The 26,916-nt window shown below is 48.5% G+C and overlaps 1 protein-coding gene across 12 annotated transcripts in view; it reads right to left on the reverse strand.

Moving 5' to 3' along the window:
• Positions 1-26,916, reverse strand: part of ARHGEF2 (Rho/Rac guanine nucleotide exchange factor 2) — a 110,520-nt gene that overhangs the window by 2,888 nt on the left and 80,716 nt on the right. For 7 of the 12 annotated variants that reach the window (XM_083417143.1, XM_083417138.1, XM_083417142.1 and 4 more), the window contains 19 exons: positions 17,563-17,630; positions 15,910-15,973; positions 15,000-15,129; positions 14,242-14,351; positions 13,483-13,629; positions 11,946-12,196; positions 11,479-11,604; positions 11,218-11,335; positions 9,794-10,045; positions 8,815-8,891; positions 7,389-7,558; positions 6,033-6,100; positions 5,744-5,938; positions 5,186-5,290; positions 4,434-4,501; positions 3,812-3,853; positions 3,667-3,717; positions 2,241-2,651; positions 1,207-1,399 (listed from right to left, as the gene is read on the reverse strand). In XM_083417143.1, coding sequence (XP_083273269.1) covers positions 1,207-1,399; positions 2,241-2,651; positions 3,667-3,717; positions 3,812-3,853; positions 4,434-4,501; positions 5,186-5,290; positions 5,744-5,938; positions 6,033-6,100; positions 7,389-7,558; positions 8,815-8,891; positions 9,794-10,045; positions 11,218-11,335; positions 11,479-11,604; positions 11,946-12,196; positions 13,483-13,629; positions 14,242-14,351; positions 15,000-15,129; positions 15,910-15,973; positions 17,563-17,630 — 2,646 coding nt within the window. The remainder of the gene's footprint in view (positions 1-1,206; positions 1,400-2,240; positions 2,652-3,666; positions 3,718-3,811; positions 3,854-4,433; positions 4,502-5,185; positions 5,291-5,743; positions 5,939-6,032; positions 6,101-7,388; positions 7,559-8,814; positions 8,892-9,793; positions 10,046-11,217; positions 11,336-11,478; positions 11,605-11,945; positions 12,197-13,482; positions 13,630-14,241; positions 14,352-14,999; positions 15,130-15,909; positions 15,974-17,562; positions 17,631-26,916) is intronic. The other 5 variants (XM_083417144.1, XM_083417139.1, XM_083417146.1 and 2 more) reach the window with 1 other exon arrangement.

A 26,916-nucleotide genomic window follows, 5' to 3' on the forward strand; every position in this document is an offset into this window, starting at 1 on the left:
GCTGCAAATCTGATGAGCATTCCTTCATCCATGTCATTTATAGAGATGTGGGACAACACCAGGTCCAAGACAGAACCTTGTATCTTAATTATTGTATTTTATTTGTTGCTCTGTGCAGGGCCACCCAAAGAACATATACCGATGGACATATGTACAGATATGGAAAATAATCAGGTAAGTAAATAAATAATTGCTCAAAGGGTAAGGGAAAAAAGCTACAGGACCATGATGAAAAGGTACCTACAAAAGATTATACCAGCTTATGCAATAGGATACTTGGCTGGCCATGCCAATGAAGACCTACCCTTGACTGCTGTTCCATTTAAAAGCAAATCCCTCTTTTATTTGATTTTATTTAAGGCATTTATATTCCACTTAATAATTAGCATTTCTAAGTGGTGTAGGGACGCGGGTGGCGCTGTGGGTAAAAGCCTCAGCACCTAGGGCTTGCCGATCGAAAGGTCGGCGGTTCGAATCCCCGCGGCGGGGTGCGCTCCCGTTGTTCGGTCCCAGCGGCTGCCAACCTAGCAGTTCGAAAGCACTCCCGGGTGCAAGTAGATAAATAGGGGCCGCTTACTAGCGGGAAGGTAAACGGCGTTTCCGTGTGCGGCTCTGGCTCGCCAGAGCAGCGATGTCACGCTGGCCACGTGACCCGGAAGTGTCTGCGGACAGCGCTGGCCCCCGGCCTATAGAGTGAGATGGGCGCACAACCCTAGAGTCTGTCAAGACTGGCCCGTACGGGCAGGGGTACCTTTACCTTTAAGTGGTGTATATAAAAATAAGCCATGCAGAGAAAAAAAAGTCACTGTAAAGCTGAACACCACCTTCAAATGTCTGCTGGAACCAGAAAGTCCTTGTTCAGCAAGGAGGTTCCCTGTCTAATCTCTATTGGGAGGGAGTTCCACAGGCTTGGACCAACTGTGTGGCTTCTAGCAGTTACGACCTGTGCATCTGAGCCGTGGGGGGGCTACCTGCAAACAGCTTGGTGATTGGGCAGGGATCTGAGGGATCAGGAGGTCCTTATAATATCCTGGAGCCAAGCTGTAAAGTAACGCAAGGCCCTTGAACCTGGCCTGGCGTCATATGGGTTGGCTTCGATTCTAATCTCTCAGGAGAGCCTAAACATAGGGGAAGCTTGGCTTGCAGGGGCAGTTGGATGACATCCCAGCTTGCAGCATCTCCAGAGAAAGACCTTTCATCCCTCACCTCTTGGGCTCGAAGGGGGAGAATGTGGGTGGGCAACCCCTCCTCCTTCCTCGGGGAGCACCTCCAGATCATGGTCACCCTCCTGGAGTCTACCAGGCGCACCGTGGTAAGCCATGTCATCCCGCTGACAACCGGCGAAGGTCTGGTGGAAGGAGTGGCTGCCAGGAGAGAGCAGGTCGCCTCCTCGGCTCTGTTGTCAGAAAGAGAAGAAGGGGGTGAACCTGGATCAAAGCCTCAAGAGGGTGTGTTCCGATGGAGCTGTTGGCATTATGGACATACCTTTCAATACTGTGGTTTTATTAATGTGGGTTGTGGCCAATTACAAATAATGGGCACGATGGACCCAAGTCCAGTCAATTCAGTGGACCTACTCTGAGCAGAAGCAGTAAACAACCCTGGGTCTTTGTTACTGCTAAGCTGCCTTGGAAGGATTTTGCAGAATTGCAGAATTGTAGAGTTGGAAAGGACCCAGAGGGGTCTTAGCTAAAAGGTAGGCTATAAATAATTATTCATAAATAGATTTAAGCTTCAAAGAGATTTAAGTTTCCTTAAAATGGGTGCCCCGCCCCCTCGTGCAGAGCTCAGGGAAGGAACAAGGTTTTCCCACTCCCAACTTAGGCATCTCAATGGGGGAACATAGTATCTTTTTTTTTTTAAAAAAAAAGGGCAAATGGGGGGGGGCAGCACAAAAACCCCATCCTACTGTAATTAATTGATCTAACACTCCTCCCCTGTTTATTCTGCCACCATTTGCTCTATTTTCCTACGTTGATTTTTAGACTTGGAAACCCTCCATTGGACCCTACTGAGATTTTATTGGGATACCTGAAGGGAAATGGCTTAGGGACGGAAAAAGAAGTATTTTATTATTTGCAGATAGCAGAAAACATAATTCAGTCCCAGCCAGCATGGCCATTTTGCACTCCCACCATCCTCGGCTAGTTCAAATTGATGGGAGGCACCTGGAGAGTGCTGGGTTGGCAAATACCAGGCTGACCGGAAAGCTTTTGAACTCAATGGGAAGAAGTGCTTACCGGAGGTGGGGTGAAGCTTTGGTACAGAGCGTCGCCTGCAGGCAAGCTGCGCCTCCGAGGCTCCACCCCCTTGCGCCCCCAGGCCGCCTCCAGGGGTTGCCGCAGAGCCACCATCTGTCTGCGTGCTTCTTCCGCCTCCTGCTCCTGCCGGGCCCTCTCCTGCTCGCTCTCCCGCAGACGGACCTCCAGGGCAGCCACCTCCTGCACTTTCTCCTGGCAGAGCTGCCGGCAGCGGCTCAGCTCCTCCTGTAGCAGCGTGTGCTGCTTCTGCAGCAGCGAGAGGTCGGTGGCCTGTCGGTCAGCGGAGGAGGAGCCTTCCTTGCGCGAGTTGGTCCGGCTCAGCCTCTCCCGCCGTTCACCGGCCTCCTGCAGCTGAAGCTCCAGGAGCGAGTCCTGATGCGCCACAACGCCCTGGAGGGGAGCAAAGGGGGAGGCGCCATTAGCAGGAGGCAGGATTGCCTAATCGGCCTTGTTATTGGCTCTCGATATCCAGAAGGGCATTGCAAGGCTGTTGTGCTGGCACAGTCTTGCATCCGTGGCCAGCTACAACAGAGGTGAGGATGACAAGCCAAAAATAATCCTGCCCAGTAGCCCTGCCATTATTGAAGAAACTGGCCTCTGGGGACTCGAAACCAGGCTTTCCCAAGCTGGCGCCCACCAGCTGTTTTAGACTGCAGTGCCCATCAGCCCCCGGCAGCACTGCCATTTTGGACTACAATTCCCACCAGTCCCTGGCAACACGATCCTGCTAGCTGGGGCTGATGGGAATTGTAGTCTGAAACATCTGGAAGGCATGAGGTTGGTTGGGGAAAGCTGCTGAAAATGTCTGGGCCTCCTCAGGAAGAGAACTGAATAACTGCAGGTGCAGGGCAGTATACAAATTTAATATAACAACAACTGAATTGTGAAAAGCAAGCACATTCTTGCTCCTGTTTTGCCTTCCTGGGGCTGGTCACTTGGCTCAGCAACAGGCCATTTTCTACCCTTGATATACTGCATGATTGCACATTACATGCTGGTTCACTTTCCAAGCACCTCACGTATAAACAAAAATTGTGCATACCCTAAACTAAACTTTGGAACTGCCCCGCAGTAAGACAGTTGTTGTTGGGGGGAGGGGAGTGAGAGACTCCCCAGCACTCCCAGAGTCTCCATGCTGAGCAGGCCTTGCCCCCCAAGCAAGGTGGAGAGCTTAAAAGCTCTTTTCGCGCTTGGGTCACGTGAAGCAGACACAGAGCAAAAAGAGCTTTCAAGCTCTGTGCCTTGCTTGCATTGAACTCGTGCAATTTCAACCAGCCAAGTTAAATGCACGTAAGATACAACTGTGCTGTACCCAAAAATGCAAGCTCTTAGCAGACACAGCTCTGAAACAAACGGCATCCTCTTCGAACAGGAGCCCTGGAATGGAGGCTCGAATCACACTGACCTGCAGGTTGTGAAGAAGGGAGTACAGAGTCCTGAGCCGCTGCAGCACTTCCTGCGGGGTGGAAGGACAAGGCAATCAGTCCGACAAAGCTGCGCCACCCCATAGCCCCCGGCCCCCTGGCCCAGGTCTCCTCTGTTCCACTCACCTCCTGTGGTACTTTCTGTTGTAGTTGATTGCCGTTCCCATCCTACAGTAGGGATGCAACACAAACTGTGTCAGGTGCTACCTTGGAAAAACTGGCCAGGAAATCACATATCCACCTAGCTCCGTATTGTCTACACTGACTGGAAGCTGCTCCCCAAGGATTACAGGCATGGGACATTTCCAGCTCTACCAAGAAGCACCAGCAATTGAACCCAGAACCTTCTGCAGGCAAAGCAGATATTCTATCAGTAAGCTATGGATATATATTTTTTCCCCTTGGGGGGAAAACCCCCAATGGAGATCTTAAAGCTCTTGAGATGTTTCAGCTACTGAGGGACAAACTTCTTTTGGGCTTGCTGGGCAGAAAAAATATTTGGTTTTTCAAGCTTTCTTTGAGAATACGGATGGTGGTGAGAGGGTTCCATAGAGGTAAGAAATGACTTTACAGTTTCTCCTTAATTGAAAATGAGATCATTTCCTGCTGCGGAGGCAGGAGGGTGTTGCTTTCTCCCAGTTCAGTTTGGTCCATCTTGACCCAAGAGGACCTTCTGCTCCATTCTAGGCTTCAGGCCAGACCCAGAGCTCAGGCACAAACTCCCCACCAGCCTCACCAAAAGACTCACCCGTTGATTTGAGTCAGACTCAAGCCTGATGAATTCGAGAGAGCCGTTGATGGTTCCGGTTTCGCCATCTGCAGGAGGAAAATAGATGAAACCAGGTGAGGGGGGGGGATCCCTTTCCAGGCACCATGATCCTCCCCCACCCCAAATCTTAGCTCCATGCAAATTTAGCCAGCAAAGAAAATCAAGTTGGGGCAAATTCATTTACTATCCAAATTTACACCAAACAGAGGTCGCTTCCGAATGACCCGTTTATTGAGCCTCCACCCTGGAGCTTTAAGATTATATCCTGATTTTCACCATGAAGGTCTCAAAAGCAGCTCACAACAATAAAATACACAATATGGAAAATTTAAAAACATAAACCTCAAAAATTTTAAACCTCAAGGATTTATAACTGCAGACGGTTGTCTTTTGGATTTTTCTGTTTTGATTCATGCTGGTTTTTATGTGTTTGTTTCTTCATTGTTCCACCTCGCTTTGAGATTTTTGTGTGTGAAAAAAGCTGCCAATAAGATTGATCAATAATAATGAAAATAATTAATTGCACAACCCAATTTTCCTGGTATGTGACTGAATCCTACCCATGAAACAGTGATAGTCCAGAAGGGGCGACAGGAGTCGCTCAGCACATGGGGTTATGAATTCCTTCCCTAGGACTAGCTCAGCAGGGGTGCTGCTCTGCCCCATAAGGTGAACTTTGGGGTGAGGGATGGACTTGCTAGGGGAAACTGGCAGGGAAGAGGGGCACGTACTTGTGGAATTGTTGGGGTTTGGGCTGGAGCACCCATTGGGAGCCTGGCTATGGTTCTGGTCTCGGTCCCAGCCGGGTCCCACGAAGAGATCTTTGAGAAGTTCCACTGCGCAGGCATTTTGTCAGTAAAGAGAGAGATTGGGGGCGTGAAGACAAAGGGAAAGAGACGCAGATTGATTAGTAAGCCATGTAATATTTGACGTAATGTATTAATATGTAGAATAAAGCCGGATTATCAACATTGTCCCCCTGATCTCCAACCAAGCCGTCACACTTTATTGCAGCCTTTGTCAACTCAGTGCCCCCTGCAGCCGCTGTTTTGGACTACAACTCTCACACTGCAAAGCATCCTCACCTGCTGAGCAGTCTAGCCTGCCAGCCGTGTCTTCCTATGGGACAATGCAAGCTCTTGGGAGCTCAAAGAAGCCCGTTTGCTCTTTCCTCCCTCAAGCCACCTGTGGTTTATGGACACCCTATTTGTACCTCCTGTGACCCCTCATCGGAGGCAGGAGACTTGGGCCAAGGTGGGGAGTGTCCCTTGAGTGCCACAGCATGCTACCTTCTTTGACGGCCTCCTGGATCAGCTTCTCGCCCTGGGGGGTGTCGGACGACTCGGTGCGGAAGAGGGTGCGAGGGTTCACGCAGCTCAGGGGCCCGTCCTCGCTGCAGCTCTGAAGGGCCAGGATGTCTGCAAAGAGCCTCACTTTATCCTCCAGGAGTTCGGAGATTTCCCGGTCGCACTGAAGTATCTTATCTGCACGAGGGAGGAAGAGAGATGGTTGCTGGGGGGAGGTGGTGGGTGACAGGAATAGCACCCTTTCCTGGAGTTCTTATTTCGTTTGCCCTACCTTTCATCTTCCGCAGAGAGGCCTCGTTCTCTGTCTCAACGAGTGGGAAATCGACCCGGTCGGGGCAACTGTAGTGGGCAAAACGACAGCAAAAAATATCAGTTTAAGATTCCTGGCAGAGCAACGGATGTAACTCGCACCTTTATGCAGGAAGCTACATTCCAGCCACATAAAAGCCAGAGGAGGAGGGGGCAGAGGAAGGCGTGTGAGGGGCTGTGGCCTGGGGAGAGGCCTGGAGGGCTGCATTTGGCTCCTGGGCCTGAGATTGCCTACCCTGGTCTACCATGACTGGCGATCCAACCTGGGACTTTCTGCTTATCAAGTAAGCTTATCCACTGGTGAGCTATAGCCCTTCCCATAAATAATTTTTTAAAAACTTGTATCTTCCATTGGCATGCATTAGATGCAAACCAGACTTTAGGAATTCCCTTTCTCTGAAACCTGATGCAAAATGACCTAATCAACATCTCTCAGACTGATGTGCAGACTGTAATTTGAATTTTGCACTGCTCCAAATTTGTTGAGATGGTATTTGGCACACACACACACACACACACACACACACACACACAAATGGTACCAAAATGCATTTTAAAATGTGGGTTGTTTTTTTTTAATTTTTTGGTAAAAGTGTACATGCTCAGTCATAAAATGTGAAGTAAAATCCATGGGGGGGGTGGGTTCTTTTTTTAAAAAAACCACTGATTATTGTGGAAATAGGATGGAGTGGGTTTATGAACATGAAGCTCAAGTAAATTGGAAATAGATTGATCTATCCAGTAGTCAATAAAACCAGCTCACCTTTGCCATTCATTGTTCTGTTAGCCCTACTACTGTTAACCTGTGGGCCAAATATTTGCATAATTTATGCATCCACAAATACAGAAGGGGATTTTCTCCTGCATCTTCTAACATGGCAATGATTCCTGTTGACAGTGATGAAGGAACGGGGGGGGGGGGGGGGAGGAGTTATTTAGGGGAATTACCATCATTCAGAGGTAGAGCCACTTCTCTGCACACGCAAGTCCCAGGTTGAATCCCTGGCAGCCTCCAGGGGAGGCTGCGAAAAGATCCCAGTCAGTGTGGACAATTCTGCACTAGTTTTTTTCTGATTCGGCAGAAGGGCAGCTTCCTACCTTCCTATGTTTATCCAAAGAAAACGTGGCTGTGTTTTGCCATCTGCTAAGAGATTGAGCGACATTCTTGCCCCTCCTTTCATATGTTGATGGGTGTGGACGTTTTTATTGTGAGGTCTGTTGGCTGGATCGATAAACTGGCTGATAGACCGACAGATCTGTCCATCCCCACAAGAGCCTCCGACCAGGAGGGCTGGACCCCATCACCCACAACACTCACAGCTGGACCGCCTGCTGGATGTGCCTCATCCAGGTGTTGCGCTCCTCGCGGGAGGCGGTGTGCACCTCGTACATCTCTGGCGGGGTGTTGCTGAGGAGGAACATGCCCTTCTCCTGGTTGGCAATGTCTCGCACAATCAGTCTTTGGAGGGAGATGACAGAAGGCTTGTCCTGGGAGAGAGGGAAGAAAGTCGATAGCGTTTGTGGCGCCCTTCTGGTGGTTGTTGTTTTAATTCATTCCTACAGTTATGCCCCACATTTCATCCAAAGGGGTTTACATGGTTTCCCCCCTTCCCTGATTTTAACCCCACAACAACCCTGTAAGGTAGCTTTAGGCTGAGAGGCAATGATTGGCCCAAGGACACGTGGCGAGTTTGGACTCACATTGGAAGTTTGGACTCTGCTTCAAGCAGAGATTGGGTAGCCATCTGCCAGGGATTCTTTAGCTGTGGTTCCTCTATTGCACGGGGTTGGACCTTGGGGTACCTTCCAGCTCTACGCTTCTATGATTCTCAGAAATGCTTCTGGGCTGACATTATGTTCTCACGTTGCAGAATCGTGCCAAATCAGACATTTTAGAGAAGCATGGAGGCCACTTAGAGAGGATCCCATTGATTTTCCCTAACTTCCTCAAAGCTCTTTGTTTCCACCCATCCCATATAAGCAAAAAATGTAGATTTTATTCCTTCCTTTTGCCAAAGATTCCCAATTTCCTGAAATTTTGGCTCAAGTTAACCATTATCTTAACAGATGTTTGTGAGAGACAGCAAGAGAGTGTGACTCTCTTCCCCTACCATTTCCATTTTTCTCCTTTGTATTTTTGTAAAGATTGCAAGATGGCTCTCGTGACGATTTGTTGCCAATTCATAGTCACCTGTGCATCCCTTATCATGTGATTTAAAAAAGAAGAAGGTTCAAAGGAACCTGTCCCATTTTCAGGGCAGAACCCTGTCCAAGGTAGTGTACAACGAACATCACTAAAACATATTAGAAACATACAGAAGAGCCCTGCTGGATCAGGAGAGTGGTCCATCTAGTTAGTCCAGCATCCTGTTCTCACAGCAGCTAACCAGATGCCCCAATACAAAGCCCTCAAGCAAGACCCAAGCACAAGAGCACATTCCCATTCTGTGGCTTCCAGCAACTGATGTTCAGAAGCATTTACTGCCTCCGACCATGACAGAAGAGTATAGCCACTCTGGCTAGTAGCCATCAACAACCCTCTCCTCCATGAATTTGCCCAATCCTCCTTCAAAAACACTCAGGTGGGTGGTCATCATTGCCTCCTATGGGAGCAAGTTCCATAGTTTAACTATGTGCGAAGGGCTTTCTTTCATCTGTCCTGCTTCCCTTAGCCAGAGTATCCAGTTTGAGAGGCTGGGCCCTTTGCACCAGGGAATAGGCACAGCCCACAGAGCATAACTCACCAGGGTGGGGAAGGTGTACTTCTGATCCTTCTCCTGAAGGAAGATGAGAACATCTGTCATCAAAACTACCAGGACGTCTGCAAGAGAAAAGGGGAAGAAACAAGGCGTTAGGGGCTGAAAGGTATTTTGGGTTGTTGCTGCACATTCAGTCCCTCGCACTCCCCTATCAAAGTGAAGATCCTGTAGAACCACTACCCAGCACTGCTGTTCTGGAAGGAGATAATGAGGTCCCCTTTATCATCCTGGCTGTCACTTGGGTCCTCTGTTCTCAGAATCGCCTGCCTTGGAAGGGGTTACATCCCCCTGGAAGGAAAAGGCTCACATGACTTGGGGGTTGCTACTGGATTCTGCACTACCACTGGAAGCTGAGTGGCTAAGAAAGCCTTTTTACAGCTCTGTCTGGCTCACCAGTTATGGCCCCTTTTAGAGAGAGATGAATTGGCCACTCTACTCCATGCTCTGGTAATTTCCAGAGCATTGGAATTCCACAATGTTTTCTGTGGGGCTGCCCTTGAAGACTACTAGGAAATGTCAACTAGCCCAAAACGCAGCAGCCACATAGTTGGCTGGGTTTCTGTTTGGATCTCATATAACCCCTGGTTTAAAACAGCTGCACTGGTAAAAAAAGAAAAAAACAGCTGCACTGGTTGCCAGTTTGTTTTTGGGCCCCAAAAGTTGTTTTAAACTCTTTTTAATTTTGCATTGTTGTGTTTTAATGCCGTAACCTTCCCTGGGACCTTAGGGTGAAGGGCAGGTTTATAATAACAACAATAACGGCATTCTTTCAAACTGCGACGTGCCTTGAATGTGCTGGCCAAAAGCCGATGTATAACCATAGCAAATACGTATATGAAGCATGACTGTGCCTGTTCAGAATCAGGGATTCTTTTTGCCATCTGGGAGACCCCCCTCCTTGAGAGCCACATGCCACTAGAGGGCAGCAGTGAGCTACACACACAACCCCACAGGCTCCACCCACCTTTGAAGCGCCCGGTGGCCGTCTTCCAGAGCATGCAGCCATCGTGCACCAGCTTGCGCCGCAGCATCTCCTCTTTGCAGAAGGGGCCATGCTCCCAGGGCAGGTCGGCCTTGGCGCGCCCATCTACCCGCCCGTAAATCTCCTGCAGCCGCGCATTCTTCTCATAGTCGTGCACTTCCTGGTCGACGGTGGAAATGAGTTCCTTGATCAGAGTCAGGGCGGTGCTCAGGTCCCGCTGGTCCGCTTCGTTCCCTGGGGTTGGGGAAGGCAGGTGGAGAGACCATGATCAAAGGCTCGGTTTGGTTATTGGGCTTTTTGGCCCCAGGGAAAACCCCTCTTCCAAACAGCTTATGCCCAGAACCCATTAAAGCCTCTCACAGTTGCTGCCTCCCAACTCCATTGCAGATTCAATGCCCCAGTCTCGCTCACTTCCGGTTCCTGGGTCTCAAAGGGGTACCGACATTCAGCAGGGCTATAAGCATCACTAGACCATTCTGAACAAAGCAACACAGCAGGCTCTGGGTATCAGTCTTAATTTTCCCTCCCCCAGCAAATGGCTTTACTGAGCTTGGGAAGTTCATCAAGGTTACATTAGGATGGTTATCAGCAGCTGAATATTAATTTGTTATGTCCTGGGAGCTGTGTACAATTCCACTTTTGGTAGAATGGTACCAAAGGACCTGGCAGGTGATGACGATGAATAGAGTATCTAGGTCTGATTTTTGTGCAGGCACTTTAAATACCGTGCAGGGCATCTTGAATGAATCACCCATCTCCCTTAAATACAGAAAACTGCATATACCCAGACCTTTGGAGCTGCTCCCATGGCTAATGGGTGAGGGGGCAGAGAGTATGGCCAGTACTCCCAGAGCCCAAGTGCTGAGCAGGACTTGCCCAGCAAGACAGAGAGCTTAAAAACTCTTTCCACATCAGGTAACCCAAGCAGAACCCCACGTGAAAAGAGACTTGAAGCTCTATGCCTTGCTTGGGGGGGGGGCAAGGTGTGTTTGGTGTGCTAGCTCTGGAAACTGAAGGGTGCTTGTGTGTGACCTTGCAGGAACTCAGATTGCCCAAGAGATCTCGTGAGATCACCCCAGAGTCATTGTACAGAGTGGGTCTTGCCATACAAGCAGGCCCAGCACAAAAAGAGCTTTTAAGCTCTCCGCCTTGCTTGCATTTAACTTGTGCAATTTCAACCAGCCTGCCTTCAACTGTGCAAGTTAAATGTAAGACAAAACTGTACTGTATTACAAAGAAAGAAGATTCCTGATGATTGATTGCATGCATAATGAGGCTACAGAAATGCTTCAGAGAGTTGATATTGTAGGCATTAGTTGATTGTTTGATGGTCATGATTAAGAGAAAAAGAAGCCAGGTTTTTGCCCCTTTGGTGAACGGTCACCCTGCCCTCCATTCTCTGGTACCTTTGGAGTTCTGCAGGATCCGGTCAATGAGCCCGGGATACTTGGTGATGCGCTGGGTCACCAGAAGGATGCACTCTTGAACCCCATGCCGCCTCAGCACCGTCGACCGTGTCAGCCTCTGGAGAAAGGGGCAGAGGGGGGCAAAAGGTCACACTGGGGAACAGGTTTCACAGCCTTGGGAGTCGGAGTTCCCATTTGGGGCGGAAGGGGGTGAGGTGATAGACCTTCCCAGCGGGAAGGAAGGACGGAGAGACCCTTTACCCGGATGAACTGCTGGAACCGCTTGTCTCGTGCAAAGAGCTCCTTGTAAAGCTTCACGGCCTTAGTGTGGCGGCTGCAGAACTCAGAGTAGGCCTTCTTCATCTGCTCGGCGCTGCTGCCGGAAAACTGGAATGCAGAAGTGCAAGGAGGTGAGATCACAACAGGAAGACAGGCCACAGCTCAGCTGGAAGAGCACCTGCCTTGCATGCGGCAGGAGGGCCCAGGTTCAATCCCCACTGGTATCTCTGGGTAGGGCTGGGACTCCCTTGCATCAGACCCTGGAAAGTCATTGCTGACGGTCAGTGTAGACAATAGATAAACCCATGGTCTGACTCAGTACATGGCAATTCCCCGTGTTCCTGACATACTAGCTGGGCAGGGAGAAGGGAGATAAAAGAGTTGCTTTCTCCCTCTATGCCACACACCCCACTCCAAATGGGTGCCAGCAAGAATGGCGGCTGCTGCACCTGTTGGATGAGGATGTCCCCCAGCCGGTTGATGACGAAGTTCTTGTTGCTGTCGGCGGCCAGGGACTCCTTGCGGCGCTCCAGGAGCTGGACGAGGAAGCGGTCGTGGATGTCGCTGAGCTCGTCCACGCAGGGGAACATGCTCTGCACCAGGGCCACGTCCATCTGGAGGTCCTCCAGCATGCCCTTGCGGAAGAGGTTGGTCATGATCTTCAGCGTCTGCACGTGGTGGAGCTCTGTCTGGATCAACTCTGCAGGAGCGGGAAGAGGGAAGATGTGAACCGGTTTGCATTGGCATAGTAGAGGCAAAAGAAGGTGGGGTGGGGTGGGTGTGCCAGGGCTCATCCACACTTCTGTTTTGCCTGTGACTTCCAGGCATGCGTCCAAGAGGTTTTTCATTCGCCCCACCACTTTCCCCTGGGAAAAGCTGCTGTTCAATACCGAATTGAAGCAAACATCAGTCGGGTTTTCTGCAGATTGATGTTTGCTCCAATTCAGTGATAAACAGTGGGTTTTCCCACGGAAAGCGGCGGGACACAAGAAAAGCCTTTCAGACCTGTGCCTAGAAGTCATGAACCAAACGGAAGAAATTGTGCGACAAAGGAAAGCGTGTAGGAACACTGAGTGCAAATAGCACAATTCTTTTCCTGGAAATGAATTGGTTCAGAATTCAGATGATAGCTCGTGTCTGAATGTTCCACCCACACCGGAGTGTTTGTGTGCCATTAGGGAGATTTCTGTCTCCTCCCTGGTGTGCTGCTTTTTTACACGCCGGGTAGTTTTATTCTTTTTTTCACAGGGGAGCATTTAAATATGCAATTTCCCCTTCCTCCTGCATGCGGAAGTTGTGCAATCCCAGGAGGACTGGACTGTGCCACCTGATCCTTCTAAATGTTTTGCTCAGCTCATGGTGTCAGAGATCTGGGTGGGACCTCTAATCCTCCTTTAAGGTTGTTATGCTGGCCAACAATAAACCCGGCCCCAAAGTCAAAATGGTAGAAACACCACTCAGGGTGTTGTATTTGGTTTGAGACACTTATCAAGGAGGATCCTAACAATTTCTATATGACTCCCTGCAAAGAGGCTTATAAATACCAGGCAAGGCTTAAATTCCACAAACTCTGTATAGCAATTTCCACTGGGGGGTGGAAGGAAGGAAGGAAGGAAGGAAGGAAGGAAGGAAGGAAGGAAGGAGTGTTATTTCCCATTCCTAATGGCTGTGAGCTTCAGGCTAAATGACACACAATGTTAAACATGTGCTTTAAGGCTTATCCTGCCATCAATTTGCTAGTCCTTAAGATGCTTCAAGATTCTGTTGGTTTTGTTGTTGCAGACTCACACAGCTACCTTTCTGGAGGTTACTACTTGTGCACTGACAGCATTTCATGTGTCTTTCAAACTGTACATTGCTGGGAAGACATTGACTGCCTGTGACTATGCTTCTCCTTCCAAGGTGACATGGCGTTTGGGACCCATTGCTTTCAGAAATCCTCAGTAGGTGGGGTGGAAGGGTGGCAAAAGTGGCACAAATCCTCACCGTAGATGACATCTTGGCGCTTCATGACTTCCTTTTTGTGCTGCTGCAAGAAGTTATTGTCAACTGCCAGGCTCCAAGAATCAGCCTCAAAATCCTTCTCGCCAGTCTCAAAGTCGCTCATCAGCTGGTTGTATATGACTTCGGCTCCTGGAGGAAAAAAGAGGGAAAACATGTTTGTGTCTATACGTATGTGGAAATGACTTTGATGAAGGAGGGGAGGAGGGAAGAGGAGGAAAGCCTAACTGAGCCTCGAGGGCACGCGGAAAATGTGAGCCGCTGGACATTGGGAACTATCAAACCACAACATGCACACAGAATAAGTGCCTCTGGGGTTGTGGTCTTGGAACCCAGGTCCAAGTCACACAGAGACACTGGCTCTGATGTCCTCTCCCCAAGACTTCATCCAGGAACGCTGTACGCTTTGATTGCTCAGAAATCCCATGCAAAAGGGGGGGGCAGCTCAACCACAGAGACAAAGCAGGCAGGTTTGATGTTTACAATCAAGAAGTGTATAAATTTCATGGAGGGAAAATAAAAATAAATAAATAAAAGCATCTGGGGATTCAAGGTTGACAAACACTCAGCACTCTTAAAAACAGATCCCTCCTCATTTGTCGGGCAGCAAATAAATAAATAAATAAATAAATAAATACCACCTGTTTGTTCTTATTTGTGTTAAACTCACCCAGATTCCTGGTTTTCTACACGTATGCATAGAATATTGGCACAGGATTTCATCACCCACACTTCCCATCTCACCTTCGTCAATGAGGGACTCGACTGAGAGGGTCCGGTTGCGCATGTTCAAGGAGTCAGTGGACTGGGACAGGATCCTCCGGAGGCCAAGAGGAGATTCATCATTGAAATTCCTGGACAGGAAGAGGAGAATTTTCTAAACCAATACAACTGTTGCTTTATCTTCTTTTTTTAATACACAAAACAACCCTTTGAAGTAGTTGAGGTTGAGACAGAGACGGGTTGCCCAAAGGTCATGTGCGATCCTTGTGAGTTTCAAGGAACCCGCCAGGGATCGGAACCCAGGTCTTCTTAGTACAAGTCTGATAGGAAATACAAGACTGACACTGTCCATTACAAAGAGGGTTCACGTTTCGAGAATATTCCTACAGGGAGGGTGGGGAACCCATAGCCCTCTCCAGGTGTTCTTGACTAAACTCCCATCCTCCTTGACCACTGGTCTCCATTGGTTGGGGTGGATGGGAGTTGGAGTGTAGCAACATCTGGAGGGCACTGGGTCAGGGAAGACTGGGCAGATATAAGTCAAGAGACAGGTGACCTGCTCCACAAAGCTCGCAACATAAATCTGGGCACATAAGGGAGGGATTTGTGCTTTCTCTCCCCACTAGTTTAAGAGCATAAGGAAAGAGCAACTGGTATTCGGAAGCATTGCTGCCTCTGACTGTGGTGGCAGAGAACAGCCATTGTGGCTAGCAGCCACCGCCAACCCTCTCCTCCATGAATTTCTCCAATCCTCTTTTAAAGCCATCCGTTCAACTTACCCTGCAATGTTAGTGGTGGAGACGCTTTTGGAAAGAGACAAGGTGGGGCGACCCCGGCGAGACCCCAGCAGGGTCTGGCGGAAGCTCTCAGAGGGGTAGATGGCAGAATTGGGGCGCTCCCTGATGGTGGCTGGAGATTTGAAAGAGAAACGGGGGTGATAAGACTTGCAAGACAGGCTTCCGTCATACCAAAGGACAAGTTGCATCATGCAATTCAGGCAGCTGATAACGCCCCACCGGGTTTCTACAAACGACTAAGGGTGCTGGTGCTTAAGACAGCCTGGAGGCAACACTTCCATCCCCACTGTATACAGAAGAGGACTCAGAGGTGTGGCTTTGGCAGAACAGCAGTCTGCACATGTTCAGAAGCACCCACTATTTTCAGAGCTGGCCAAAGAGGTTTCAGGGCCACACTTTATTGAGGGGTCCATTAGACTAAAGGGAGCCTCACTCTTCCCCTGCCCCACCCCAAACTGGGAAAAGCACCTCAGAACCAGTATCTGCCCTCTCCTCTTCTCAGCAGCACAGGCCCTACTTACTAAGGCCCCATCCACAATAATAATAAAAATATTATTAATAACGTAAAGCAGCAGCATCCTGCTTTTTAACAGATTCTTTAGGTGAAGCCATGACTCTTTAACTGTCAGTCGTACTTCCCAGAGAACTCTGGGGATTGTAGTTCTGGTATGGGAATAGGGTTTCCTAGCAACTCTCAGCACCTTTAACAAACTACACTTCCCAGGATTCCTTGGGGGGAGCCGAGACTGTTTAAAGTGGTATGATACTGCTTTAAGTGTATATCACGGGTGGGGCCTTATAAGGCAGTTCCTTTAGAAGAGGAGATCTGCTTCCGCAGCTGACTCCCTGCCTCACTTCCCCTTCCTGGCGTGGGATTCACAGCTCCACTCACTTTTGTTCCTCAGGGACACCGTCTGCAGGGCTGAATTGTTCTTCAGCAAGGCTGCCTTTTGCTGCTGCAAGGGGCGGGGGCGGAGAGAAAGAAAGAGAAAAACGATGAGCAGCAGCTGGGCCATTGCAATAAAGCTCTGGTGGAGGAGAAAGGGGGTGGCTTTGAAGTATCTCCTGAGTGCTTTTGGGTGGTTCGCTCTGGAACAGGAAAGCGAGCACCGTAGCTTACGCTTGTCTCTATTTCTTGGTACCCCTATCTGGTAAATTACTGCTTTTGTGTTTGGGGGACAATCTCTCAAAGTGCTGCTACTGCAAGCAGATTCCCAAAGGCTCTCATTTTCAGCTGCCTTTTCAGTCTGTGCTCAGTCAAAACTTTTCAGTCAAAACTCAGCATTGGAACATCGGAAGAGCCAGTTGGATCAGTCCAAAGGGGGCTCATCTAACCCAGCATCCTGTTCTCACAGTGGCCAAGCAGATGCCTGTGGGAAACCAGCAAGCAGGATCTGAGCACAGGAGCCCTCTCTCCCCTCTTGTGGTTTCCAGCAACTGGTGTTCACAAGCACCGTCTCCGACCATAGAGAAAGAGCATAGCCATGCTGGCCAGTAGCCATCAGCAGCCTTTTCCTCCTCCATGAATTTGTCTAATCCTCTTTTAAAGCAGTCTAGCTTGGTGCCCGTCACTGCCTCCAGTGGCAGCGAATTCCATAGTTTAACGACTCACTATGTGAAGAAGTACAAAATGCCATCCTGTAGCAAAACATTCAAAATCAAAACAAATGCTGCCACGTTATAACATAAAACCCATTTCAAAAGCAACAGCAGGAAAACAATAAAGCACACACACACAATTTTGGCTGGCATCCAACTGAAGTAGGCAGGCTTTTAAAGCTTTTTTTTAAAAAAATACTGCAATTGAAAGGGGCCCTGAGGGTGACCCAGGGATGGCCTGAGCAGCTCAATTCTGTACCAGTACCATGCAATACCCACTCTGAAATTGCAAGAAATCAACCTTTTAGGCACCTAACACTTTGGAACTCCCTGCCTATTGACATCAGACAGGCACCTCCTCCCTACTCTTTTCAGCACCTGCTAATGACGTATGTACTTAGACAAGCCTGTCCATATGTTTAGAATGCTGGTGTGTTTTTAGTTTATTGCTGGGTTTAATTTTTTTTAATGCTTTTACTTTTTTTTTAACTAATAACTCTCTTGTTTTTTTCTTTTCGTAAACTGTTTTAAGGTTTTTTTCTCCAATTAATTGATATATAAATTTCATGAAATAAAATGAATATAAATAAGTAAAATAGTGTAGTACAGTGGTACCTCGGGTTAAGTACTTAATTCGTTCTGGAGGTCCGTTCTTAACCTGAAACTGTTCTTAACCTGAAGTACCACTTTAGTTAATGGGGCCTCCTGCTGCCGCCACGCCCCCGGAGCACGATTTCTGTTCTCATCCTGAAGCAAAGTTCTTAACCCGAGGTAATATTTCTGGGTTAGCTGAGTCTGTAACCTGAAGCGCATGTAACCCGAGGTACCACTGTATGAGCCACAAGTTGGTTAAAAACATTGGTCTCTCATGTCCCCGCCACCCTCCTCTTGCTCATGGCTTACAAGAGTTCCCCTCTCACACACACATCTACATGAACACACTCACCTTCTGCTTGACTTTAGTGCAGTTGGGCAGAGTATCTTTGCAGCGGTTGTGAATGGTGACATTGCAGGCTGGAAGGGAAAAACAGAGGGGGCATGAGTGAGAAAGAGACAGTGTCGCTCGGATGCTCAGATTCATCCACTAAATCAGAAAACCGAACATCGTATTTTTTAACAGGCCCTTTCAGCTGGGGGGACCAAGCAGACAGGACTTCAACTGAGCCAAGCTCTCCACTAGGCCCCATCTTGCAGTGACATGATTGATTGAAAATGAACAAAGGTTTGAGTATGAACAGGCAGTTCAGGGCTGGCCCTACCATTAGGGAGAGTGAGGTCATTGCCTCAGGCAGCAGAAGCTGGCAGGCAGTGGCTATAGCTCCTTGGCTGTTCCCCTGTGTGTAACAGTGGTGACCTGCCACAAGATCACATGTGATTCTATAAGTACATAAAATAATATTGACAACCCCTGCACTAGCCCTCTGCTCTCAGCTGTGTTTGAGGTTCAATGGTCAGCCCACTCAGCTTCTATACATATGAAATGGAGGGAAGGGAAGCCATCCTGTTCTCTGCCTTGGGCAGCAAAATGTCTTGGACCAACTTCAACCATCTCAGACTCTACAATTCACAGGTGAGGTCTTGGTGGCAGTAATGCTGCCTGGCTGGCATTGACCCACGGCAGGGTCTTCTCAGTGGCAGCTCCCTGTTTGTGGTGCACCTGTGCCAGCCAAATGGGCAGGATGCATCTGCGCAAGGTGCATCTGTCTCCCTTGTTGTTGACCTTCAGGAAGAACCGAAAAACATTCCTGTTTGCCCAAGCATTTGGTGGCAGGAAGATGCTGCTCCTGGGATCCCTGAAATCATTGGCTGGCAGAACATTTTTACTTTTAAAATGTATTTTGTTATGAATGTGTTTAGTGCGCCAGGGTGCCTTTGCGAGGAAGGGTAAGATATGATGATGATGATGATGATGATGATGATTTGTGGGGCAGTGTCTGTATTTTACCACAATGCGCCAGAACAAGTCAACACCTGAGTATTGCCAGAAACAAAAAAGAAAGCTTTCCACAGATCCTATGGGGGGCATCATCATTGGAGGCGGACCATGAAGCAACACTTTGCCCCTGATTGGAGCCAATCAGGGGTTCAAAAGGAAGTTTGGAAGCAACTTGTAAAGCACCACCAAAGTTTCTGGGTCTGTAGGAAGAAGTGGCAGGTAGGGTGGCCATTTGAAAACAAAAAACAAAAACCCAAACAGCTCTGCCTTCTGGATGATGCCCACCCCCCTCACACTGCAGCCTGCTGTTTCCTCCACCCCCAGAGAAGAGTGAAGGCCGACATCCTGCCCATTGGCTGGCACACAGATGGCAGCTTGCCCCTGCTGGGCATGGCCTGTGCGCCAAGTTTTTGGCTGCAAGGAACTATCAGGGAGAACACGGTGATCACTCCCCCATGCTACAGCCTGTTCCTTCCACGATCCGCTCGGAAGGATGGCGTGAGTGAAATGGGGGGGAGGAGAAGGCTGCCTCTCTGACTGCTGGAATAAATGGATCAAGGACACACACGCATACGAGAGTGGCCACCTCTTTCTTCTTCTTTGTCCGCAAGATTCGCAAAAGGAGGTGTGACGACAAGGCGACCATTCCAGTCCCACAGACTACATGGTGTTGCATCACTGTGTCTCCACTCGCCCCGTTTAATCTAGATCACTGCACTCCACAAGCAGAGAGCAACGTCACCATGGAAAAGGTGCCACAGAGCAAATCTCTCTAACTGACTGAAGCAAGCTGTGAGTGTTCACACGGAAAGTCCCTGGATAAAGATTTTCTCCGTGAAAAGAATGTTCAATGCATTCAAATGCAGACCCTTTTGGTTTTCTGAATAAGGAAGAGGAGAAATAAAAAGGCTCAAATCGGACCTGGGGGGGGGGTGGCGGCACAGGGAGCTTCGTCTATGATTTGCCAGATAGCTTCAGATCCAAAGAACACCTCACCTGCTTTCTCACAAATTCTGACTAAATATTAGGAAGGACTTTCTGACAGCAAGAGCTGTTCAACAGCGGAACAGATGATTTTGGAAGGTGGTAGACTCTCCTTCCTTGGAGGTTTTTAAACAGAGGTTGGATGGCTGTCTGTCAAGGATGCTTTAGGTGTGATTCCTGCATCTAGATGACCAGTGGGATCCCTTCCAACTCTACAGTTCTATGATTCAATTATTCTAAATGATGCCCAGGCAAAGGGCTGGTTTAGCATGGACATAGGCGCAGGGCACTTGAACTCCTCTCTCCAGTGCGGAGCTCTCTCCCCAATGCTCCCCTCCAAATACTCAGTCCACCATGAGCCAAAAGCTGAGGTGCCTCATGAAGGCCTTTGGTGCAGTTTATGCTGAGGAGAAAAAGGCCAGGGAGCCCCAAGTCAGTGGGGCTGTGGGGCAGTTACATGGTTCTGTAACCAATTTAAAGTTTGCAGTGTCAGGGCATGTCCTCACTACAAATTTAAACCAATTTCCAATCTAGCTTCAACCTTCACTGTTCCCAGCTAGGGAATTCTGGAAATAGTAGGGTGGCGCTGAGGGAACACTAAGAGAAAAATCTTAGGTTGGACTTAGCCAGCCTGAAGAATGTGTGACCCCTCTTCTCAGTCTCCCCTAGCCACCACCACCATCACCACCACCCTCCTGCAACCTCACCGGATTGCCTGGTAAAATGAAACCTGCATTTCATGTACAGTGGTACCTCGCAAGACGAATGCCTCGCAAGACGAAAAACTCGCAGAAACCGTCAATGCAATGCTTCGCAAGACGAAAAATTCACAAGACAAAAAAACTCGCAGAACAAATTAATTTCGTCTTGCGAGGCACCACAGTATCTTCCTTCTCCTCTGAGCAACAAACAAACAAAGCTGCAGAGAATACAGTCTCCTCTGTATTTCTGGCCTAAGAATTCTGTTGGCAATCCCTTGTTCCTCGATTCCCAGGACACTCTGTGGGGGAAGCCCATTCAGTTTCACATCACTGCCCAACTGGTTTGTGCCTGTACTTAAGAGGGCAGGGAAGCAATTAAGATCAAGGAACCAAATGGGCAGCTCATATTCTGAGTTACCCCTCCTGGGCCAGCAAATCAAGGCCCTCTTGTGAGCGACTGCCAGATGGGATAGAAAGTCAATCCCCGTTTTTCTTTTCATGCATTTCTCCTTCAGGATATACAACGACGTTTAATCAGAGCCTGCCCCCCCCCCCAGCCCTCCATTTGCTCAATCTGCTTATGCTAGGAGAACCACAACAAGTTCACCAAGCTCAGTGACTCACGGAATATCCAAGAATGCATGAGTAGGAGGAAGTGATGCACACAGGAAGTGGATTTCTCTGGCAGGAACAGTCATTTCTCGGTTATGTCTGTACGTGGATGGGAAGGTGGGAGGCAGGGAGACTTTTTTTAATGTGCGGGTTTTTTGTTTGTGAAAAAAGAAAATGCCTACAGCCATCACTGCCTGTGTTCACACCTGGAAGACAAGCAGGTTTGGGATGCAGTCTTTTGGAATGAAAACCTGTGTCTGTTCAATGCCTGGATGGGTGACTGCCTGGGATAGGAAAAGCATAATATAGATGTAAAAATAAAAATTTACTCGTTTAAGGACCTACTTCATGCCTGCACCTGGGAATATATAAACACAATATTGGAAAACAGCTACTAACTTAATTCTAGAGGCACGGCTCACTCTGGGACACTCACCTGATGGAATCAATTCTAAGCTATTGACAAACTTTGTGTCTGACTGTATTATTTGCATCGTGTATAGGCATGGAATGTTTCTTGGAGTGTGGTATATGAGAATCGTTTTGTTGCAAGTATTTTCATCGACAGATAGCTCCCTCAGCGGCCCCTCAAAGTGCAAATGGCCTTGCCTTTGATGTAGGATTAGAAAGAGATTTCCAGACAACAGCAGTAAAATGAGTCAAGATACTCAGATCCTTGTAAGTACAGGATGGGGGAGTGAAAGTTCTCACACCTCCCTCCTCCTTGTGAGTCACTGAGCTGCTCAAAAGTTTTTAGCCAACCCTCACTCCTGAACTTTCTTTAAAAGACCGCAGGAGAAGCAGAAATTCCCCAGGCCAATATAGTGTTACAAGCCACCCCAATCTCCAGGGGTCAGAGACTCTATAGGTTTCAGGCACTTAACCAGGTTCAGAAGCCTTGGAATGAAGGTCAGCGGATACTGTATTGTCTTTAGGGTATATGGTTTCATTTACATTTATATATGGTTTTGTATAAAACCTGAACATAAGATGGAGGGGCTCAAAGAATTAACCCCACAACAGGCTCATGTTTCTCCATTAGTCGCCGCTTGGGATGTAGCACAGAGAAAACATGTCTCCCTGTCTCCAGCTTCCAGCTTGCTTCCAGCTGAATCAAACAGCTCTGGCTATTGTTCTCCTACCTAGCGGCTGGGTGAGAGGAGGTGGAGGAAAGGCCTGCCCATTCATTCTATGGTGCCAAGCATTTCAGGAGATTGGAATAGAGGACCTCAGGGTCTCTTCCAATGCTACAATTCTAGGATCACTTATGCTAATCATGGTACTTAATCCGTCAAACACAACCAAACTTTTCATGTCGGTGACACACTTTTTAGACATGCATCAAACTGAAGCTGGCACATGAACATGTCACAACACACATTTTGGAAAGCTCTGGCCTAGACAAAGAGACTGATTTGGCAAGCTCAGTCTTTTACATTCTACAACCCCCATACAGGATCCCCCAAACTCCTAACAATATTCTCTGCATGACAGGCAAAAAAGAGGCTCAATGGGATGGGGAAGAAGAAGAAGAAGAAGAAGAAGAAGAAGAAGAAGAAGAAGAAGAAGAAGAAGAAGAAGAAGTTTGGATTTGATATCCTGCTTTATCACTACCCGAAGGAGTCTCAAAGCGGCTAACATTCTCCTTTCCCTTCCTCCCCCACAACAAACACTCTGTGAGGTGAGTGGGGCTGAGAGGCTTCAGAGAAGTGTGACTAGCCCAAGGTCACCCAGCAGCTGCAGGTGGAGGAGCTGAGACACGAACCCGGTTTAACCACTACACCATACTGGGGACTATGGAAAATGCTCCCCTTGATGGATTTCTGCCTGCTGCAGTGCCTAGAACCACCCCAACATTTATAAAGATCCATCTTCTCCCACAAGAAAATAATATCCAAAATACAAAAGTTTAGAAGACAGAGGAGCTCGTTCAGACACAACAGCCTGGGACTGCCAGCAAGGAAGTGAAGTCATGTTCTTCCTGAGAAGGAAGAAAATATTGTTTTTCGAGATTGGCAAGTCTGCTTGTCTCACGCACTGCTCCAAGTGGCAAAAGGGAAGTGAGAAATTCCTTCCCGCTCCACAGGACCAAATGTCTGCAGCCTAATCTACCTTCCTGCACTTGCTTCATTTCTGGAGAGAAATGCCCAATGCGGCAATTAAAAGAACAAGCCGTGAGCTGCAAGGGAACTCGGGTTCAGATCTTGCCTTGGCCACAAACTCACTGGATTGGTCTTTCAAACCTGGTACCCAGCTGCTGGTTGTGGCTGATGGGAGTCCACAACATCAGGTGGAGGCACCCGGTTGAGAAAGGTGGATTCTGGCAGACACCCGCACTGTCATCCTAGAGAAGGCATTGAGATTGGTGCCAGATTTTTGGGGTGGAGATTTCCTAAGAAGGGAAGAGAGTTGCCCTACTCACACATACATACAAACAGACAAACACACTTTGCACGCAGACACAGGGAACGCAAAACATAGCAGATATGAAATGTGAAGGCTCACTTTTGCTAACCACACAAGCTGGGTAGCCGTGTATATTCCCATATCTGCTTCATTCACAGGTGTAGGGACATCTACCTTTTAAAAAAAACACGCTTGTTTTTTTTAACCAGAATGATCCAGGGGCTGGAGCGGCAACCCAATGAGGAAAGGCTGCAGTGTTTCAGATGTTTCTCAGTTTGGAGACAACGTGAGTAAGTGGCCTTTGGTTAGCCACACACCTGCTCTCTCTGCCTCGCCTACCCCATAGGGTTGTTGTGAGGACAGAAGAAAGGAGGGAAGGACCATGTCTGCTGCCTTGAGCAGAAAGAAAAGGAGAAAGGAGGGTATGAATATAAAGCCCTGCCTTGGTGACCCTGCTTGAGACTTGGCAGCCCTGTGTGCTCTGTTCATTATCTGCTCCACTCTAGCCCCCATGTTTGAGAAAGAGAGATCACAAGCACAGGCAAATCTTGGCCCAGGAAAAAGGCCAGCCTGAGATAACAGCAGAGCACAATTGGAGGGATACAGGCGGACAAGGAGGCCTGCAGTGCCATTCATTTGCTTCCACAAATACAAGTCCCCCCCCCCCCCCAATCCTAGAGATCAAAGCAGGGGAAACCAGCAGAGTCCCAAATGTGGCTGCAGGCCAATTAGGAGATAACAGATTCAGGGAGGGAAAGGCGGGTGGGGGTGGGGTTAATTAAAAAAAGATCGTGATTTGCCTCTAGAAGATGCATCATCATCTTTAATTATTATTATTATTATTATTATTATTATTACTACTACTACTACCACTACTACTACAAAAACAATCGCATTATTAATGGCCTTTGAAGCCACCACCTCAAGGCAATGTGCTCGTAAGGTGATTAAAAACACAAAAGCAACAAACAAGCCCAAAACTCAAACAAAGCAGACAGTCCTGGTCCATAGACTGTGTGGTGTAGTGCTTACAGCATGTCTAAAAAGTGTGTCATCAAACGTTTCATGTTGATGACACACTTTTTAGACATGCATCATTTCATGACGCAGTAATTCAGTCTTACTAGCAAACCGGAGGTTAAACTAAACCCCTTCCAGCCCCGGGAGGAGTGCAGGGAGCACACACTGCAGCCGACACACAGCTTGGAAAGCTCTGGCTTAGTGTGTCAGACTAGGATCTGGGAAAGACCAGGGTTCACATATCTACATGGCAATGGAGCTCACTGGTCTAGTGACTGTGCTGGCTGGGACTGATGAGAGTTGTAGTCTGAAGCACCAGGAGAGCACCAGGTTAGCAACCACTGGTCTATTTAGTCTAGGTGACAGAGGCCTTTCCATTCACCTGGCACCTGATTATATATTGTGACACCCTTGGAAGGGTTTGACCCTAAAAGGTGGCTAGATAGATGGCTAGAATCTTTAAATGGAGACACCCAGTTCTGCCCCTCTACCACTGAGCTTTGGCCTCTCCCCTAAGAACCAACCAGACCCGACTATTGGTTTCAATCCCCCGTTTCCTTGTTGGTGGTCCTAGGGGTCCCCCTGCTGCCCCATTTCTAATGCTGCGAGGCAGAGCTGACTTTTAAAACGCCCCCGTTTGTTAACAGTTTTCAATATATTTCACGAGGAGCTTTGATGTTTCTGATCAATAATGCAAAAAGGCTTCCAGGAGATTCCCCCGCACCCGGAAAATTCCAAGCCCACCCCCAACCATCGGGGAGGAGGGCTGAGGAGAAAAACACCAAACGGCCGGCTTGTTCAGAGGACCATCTGCTGGGCCGGGAACAGTTGCCAAGTCCTGTAGCCCACGTGGAAGGGACAGTCTCAGCCAGAAGAAGGACGGAAGGAGAGATGAGCCCCTTTTGTGCCTCTCACATGGATGGGAGGAGGAGCCTTAAAAACTTTTGGCAGACCTGTACCAATAATTTAAAATGTACATCTAATGCAAAGGATCCTGGGAAATGTAGTTTGTAAAGTGTGTGGGTAATGGTTGGGAGGCCCCCTATTCCCCCCACAGAGCTACAATTCCCAGAGTTCCCTGGGAAGTGGCACTGTAGCTCTGTGAGGGGGAAAAGGGCTCTCCTAGCAACTCTCGGCACCCTTAACAAGTTCCAGCTCCCAGAATTCTTTAGGGGAAGCCCTAAGCAGTATCACAGTGCTTTAAATGTATGGTGCAGATTTGGCCCTTGATGGGTGAGGATGCTCTCTGGCTACTCGGGAGCAAGGGAAAGGAATTGTGCACCTGCATGCTGCTTCTCACCTCCCCACTATGCCATCTCCTGTCTGAAAATGAATGCAGGTGTTCTAACAGGTTGAGGGGCTGAATCCCAACTAAATGATGCCCTAAATATATATATATATGCTTTGAAGGATCAAGGATAGTTATCTTTTTGAAGTGATTCTTCGCTTGGAAAGTTGCTTGGTCCAAATTGGGTTTAAAGATAAGGACTCTTATAAAAAGGATGGGTTTGATGTTGCCTCTCAGCACACAGCCTTCCCCACCATGACAGGATATACTGTGTTTTGATTTAAATGATAGTAATTGCCTCCATTCATGAAAGTTGGCACTTGTACCTGTTATGCAGATCTGTGTCCTCTGCTGCTCTCTTTTTTTGGCAAGGCCTTGTGCGCCCAACCTGTTGAATTATCATGTTCAGCAAGTAAGCTTTGGCCTCAGCCTGAACTCAGACTGCAGTAGAACAACTCCAAAATGTAGAATTGTGTATAAAACCAGGAGAACCAACTTGTGGCAGTGGGGTGCTGCACCAGACCAGGAGCACAGGAGTAGCTCAGAGGTAATCTCCTCCTTTCCCAGAAGGAAGTGTCCGCAGTGGGCATGGGCAAGAGAGTAACTATAATGAGAACCTGGCCTGGCTGAGATCCAGCTGCCAAGTAGCTTGGCAAAGAGAAGCCCAACTCTTGAGAACCTTGGCCAGAGGTAGTGAACTTATTTCAACCAGAGGGCCACTTTCTCTCACAGGGTCACATGCCATGTATTTAGCTGGTGCTATATAACTATAGGTAAAAGGTAAAGGGACCCCTGACCATTAGGTCCAGCCGTGGCTGACTCTGGGGTTGCAGCGCTCACCTCGCTTTATTGGCTGAGGGAGCCGGCGTACAGCTTCCGGGTCATGTGGCCAGCATGACTAAGCCGCTTCTGGCAAACCAGAGCAAAGCACGGAAACGCCGTTTACCTTCCCACCATAGCGGTACCTATTTATCTACTTGCACTTTGACGTGCTTTCGAACTGCTAGGTGGGCAGGAGCAGGGACCGAGCAACGGGAGCTCACCCCGTCGCGGGGATTCGAACTGCCAACCTTCTGATCGGCAAGTTCTAGGCTCTGTGGTTTAGCCCACAGTGCCACCCGCGTCCCGCTCATATAACTATAAGTTTGATAATAATCATAATAACGCCAGTGGTAGATGGAGCCAGACACAAGAGTGGCTGAGGCTAGAAAGCCTGTGTAGCATAGTGCTTAGAGTATAGTATTTAGACAGCTGGACTAGGTCCCAGGAGAGACCAGGGTTCAAATCCTAAACTGGTCAGGAAGCTCACTAGGTGACCTCAAGATCAGTTACTGTTTCTTAGCCTAACCTAGC

Source organism: Podarcis tiliguerta (genome assembly GCF_965153285.1).
Source record: "Podarcis tiliguerta genome assembly, chromosome: 16".
Taxonomy (NCBI): domain Eukaryota; kingdom Metazoa; phylum Chordata; class Lepidosauria; order Squamata; family Lacertidae; genus Podarcis; species Podarcis tiliguerta.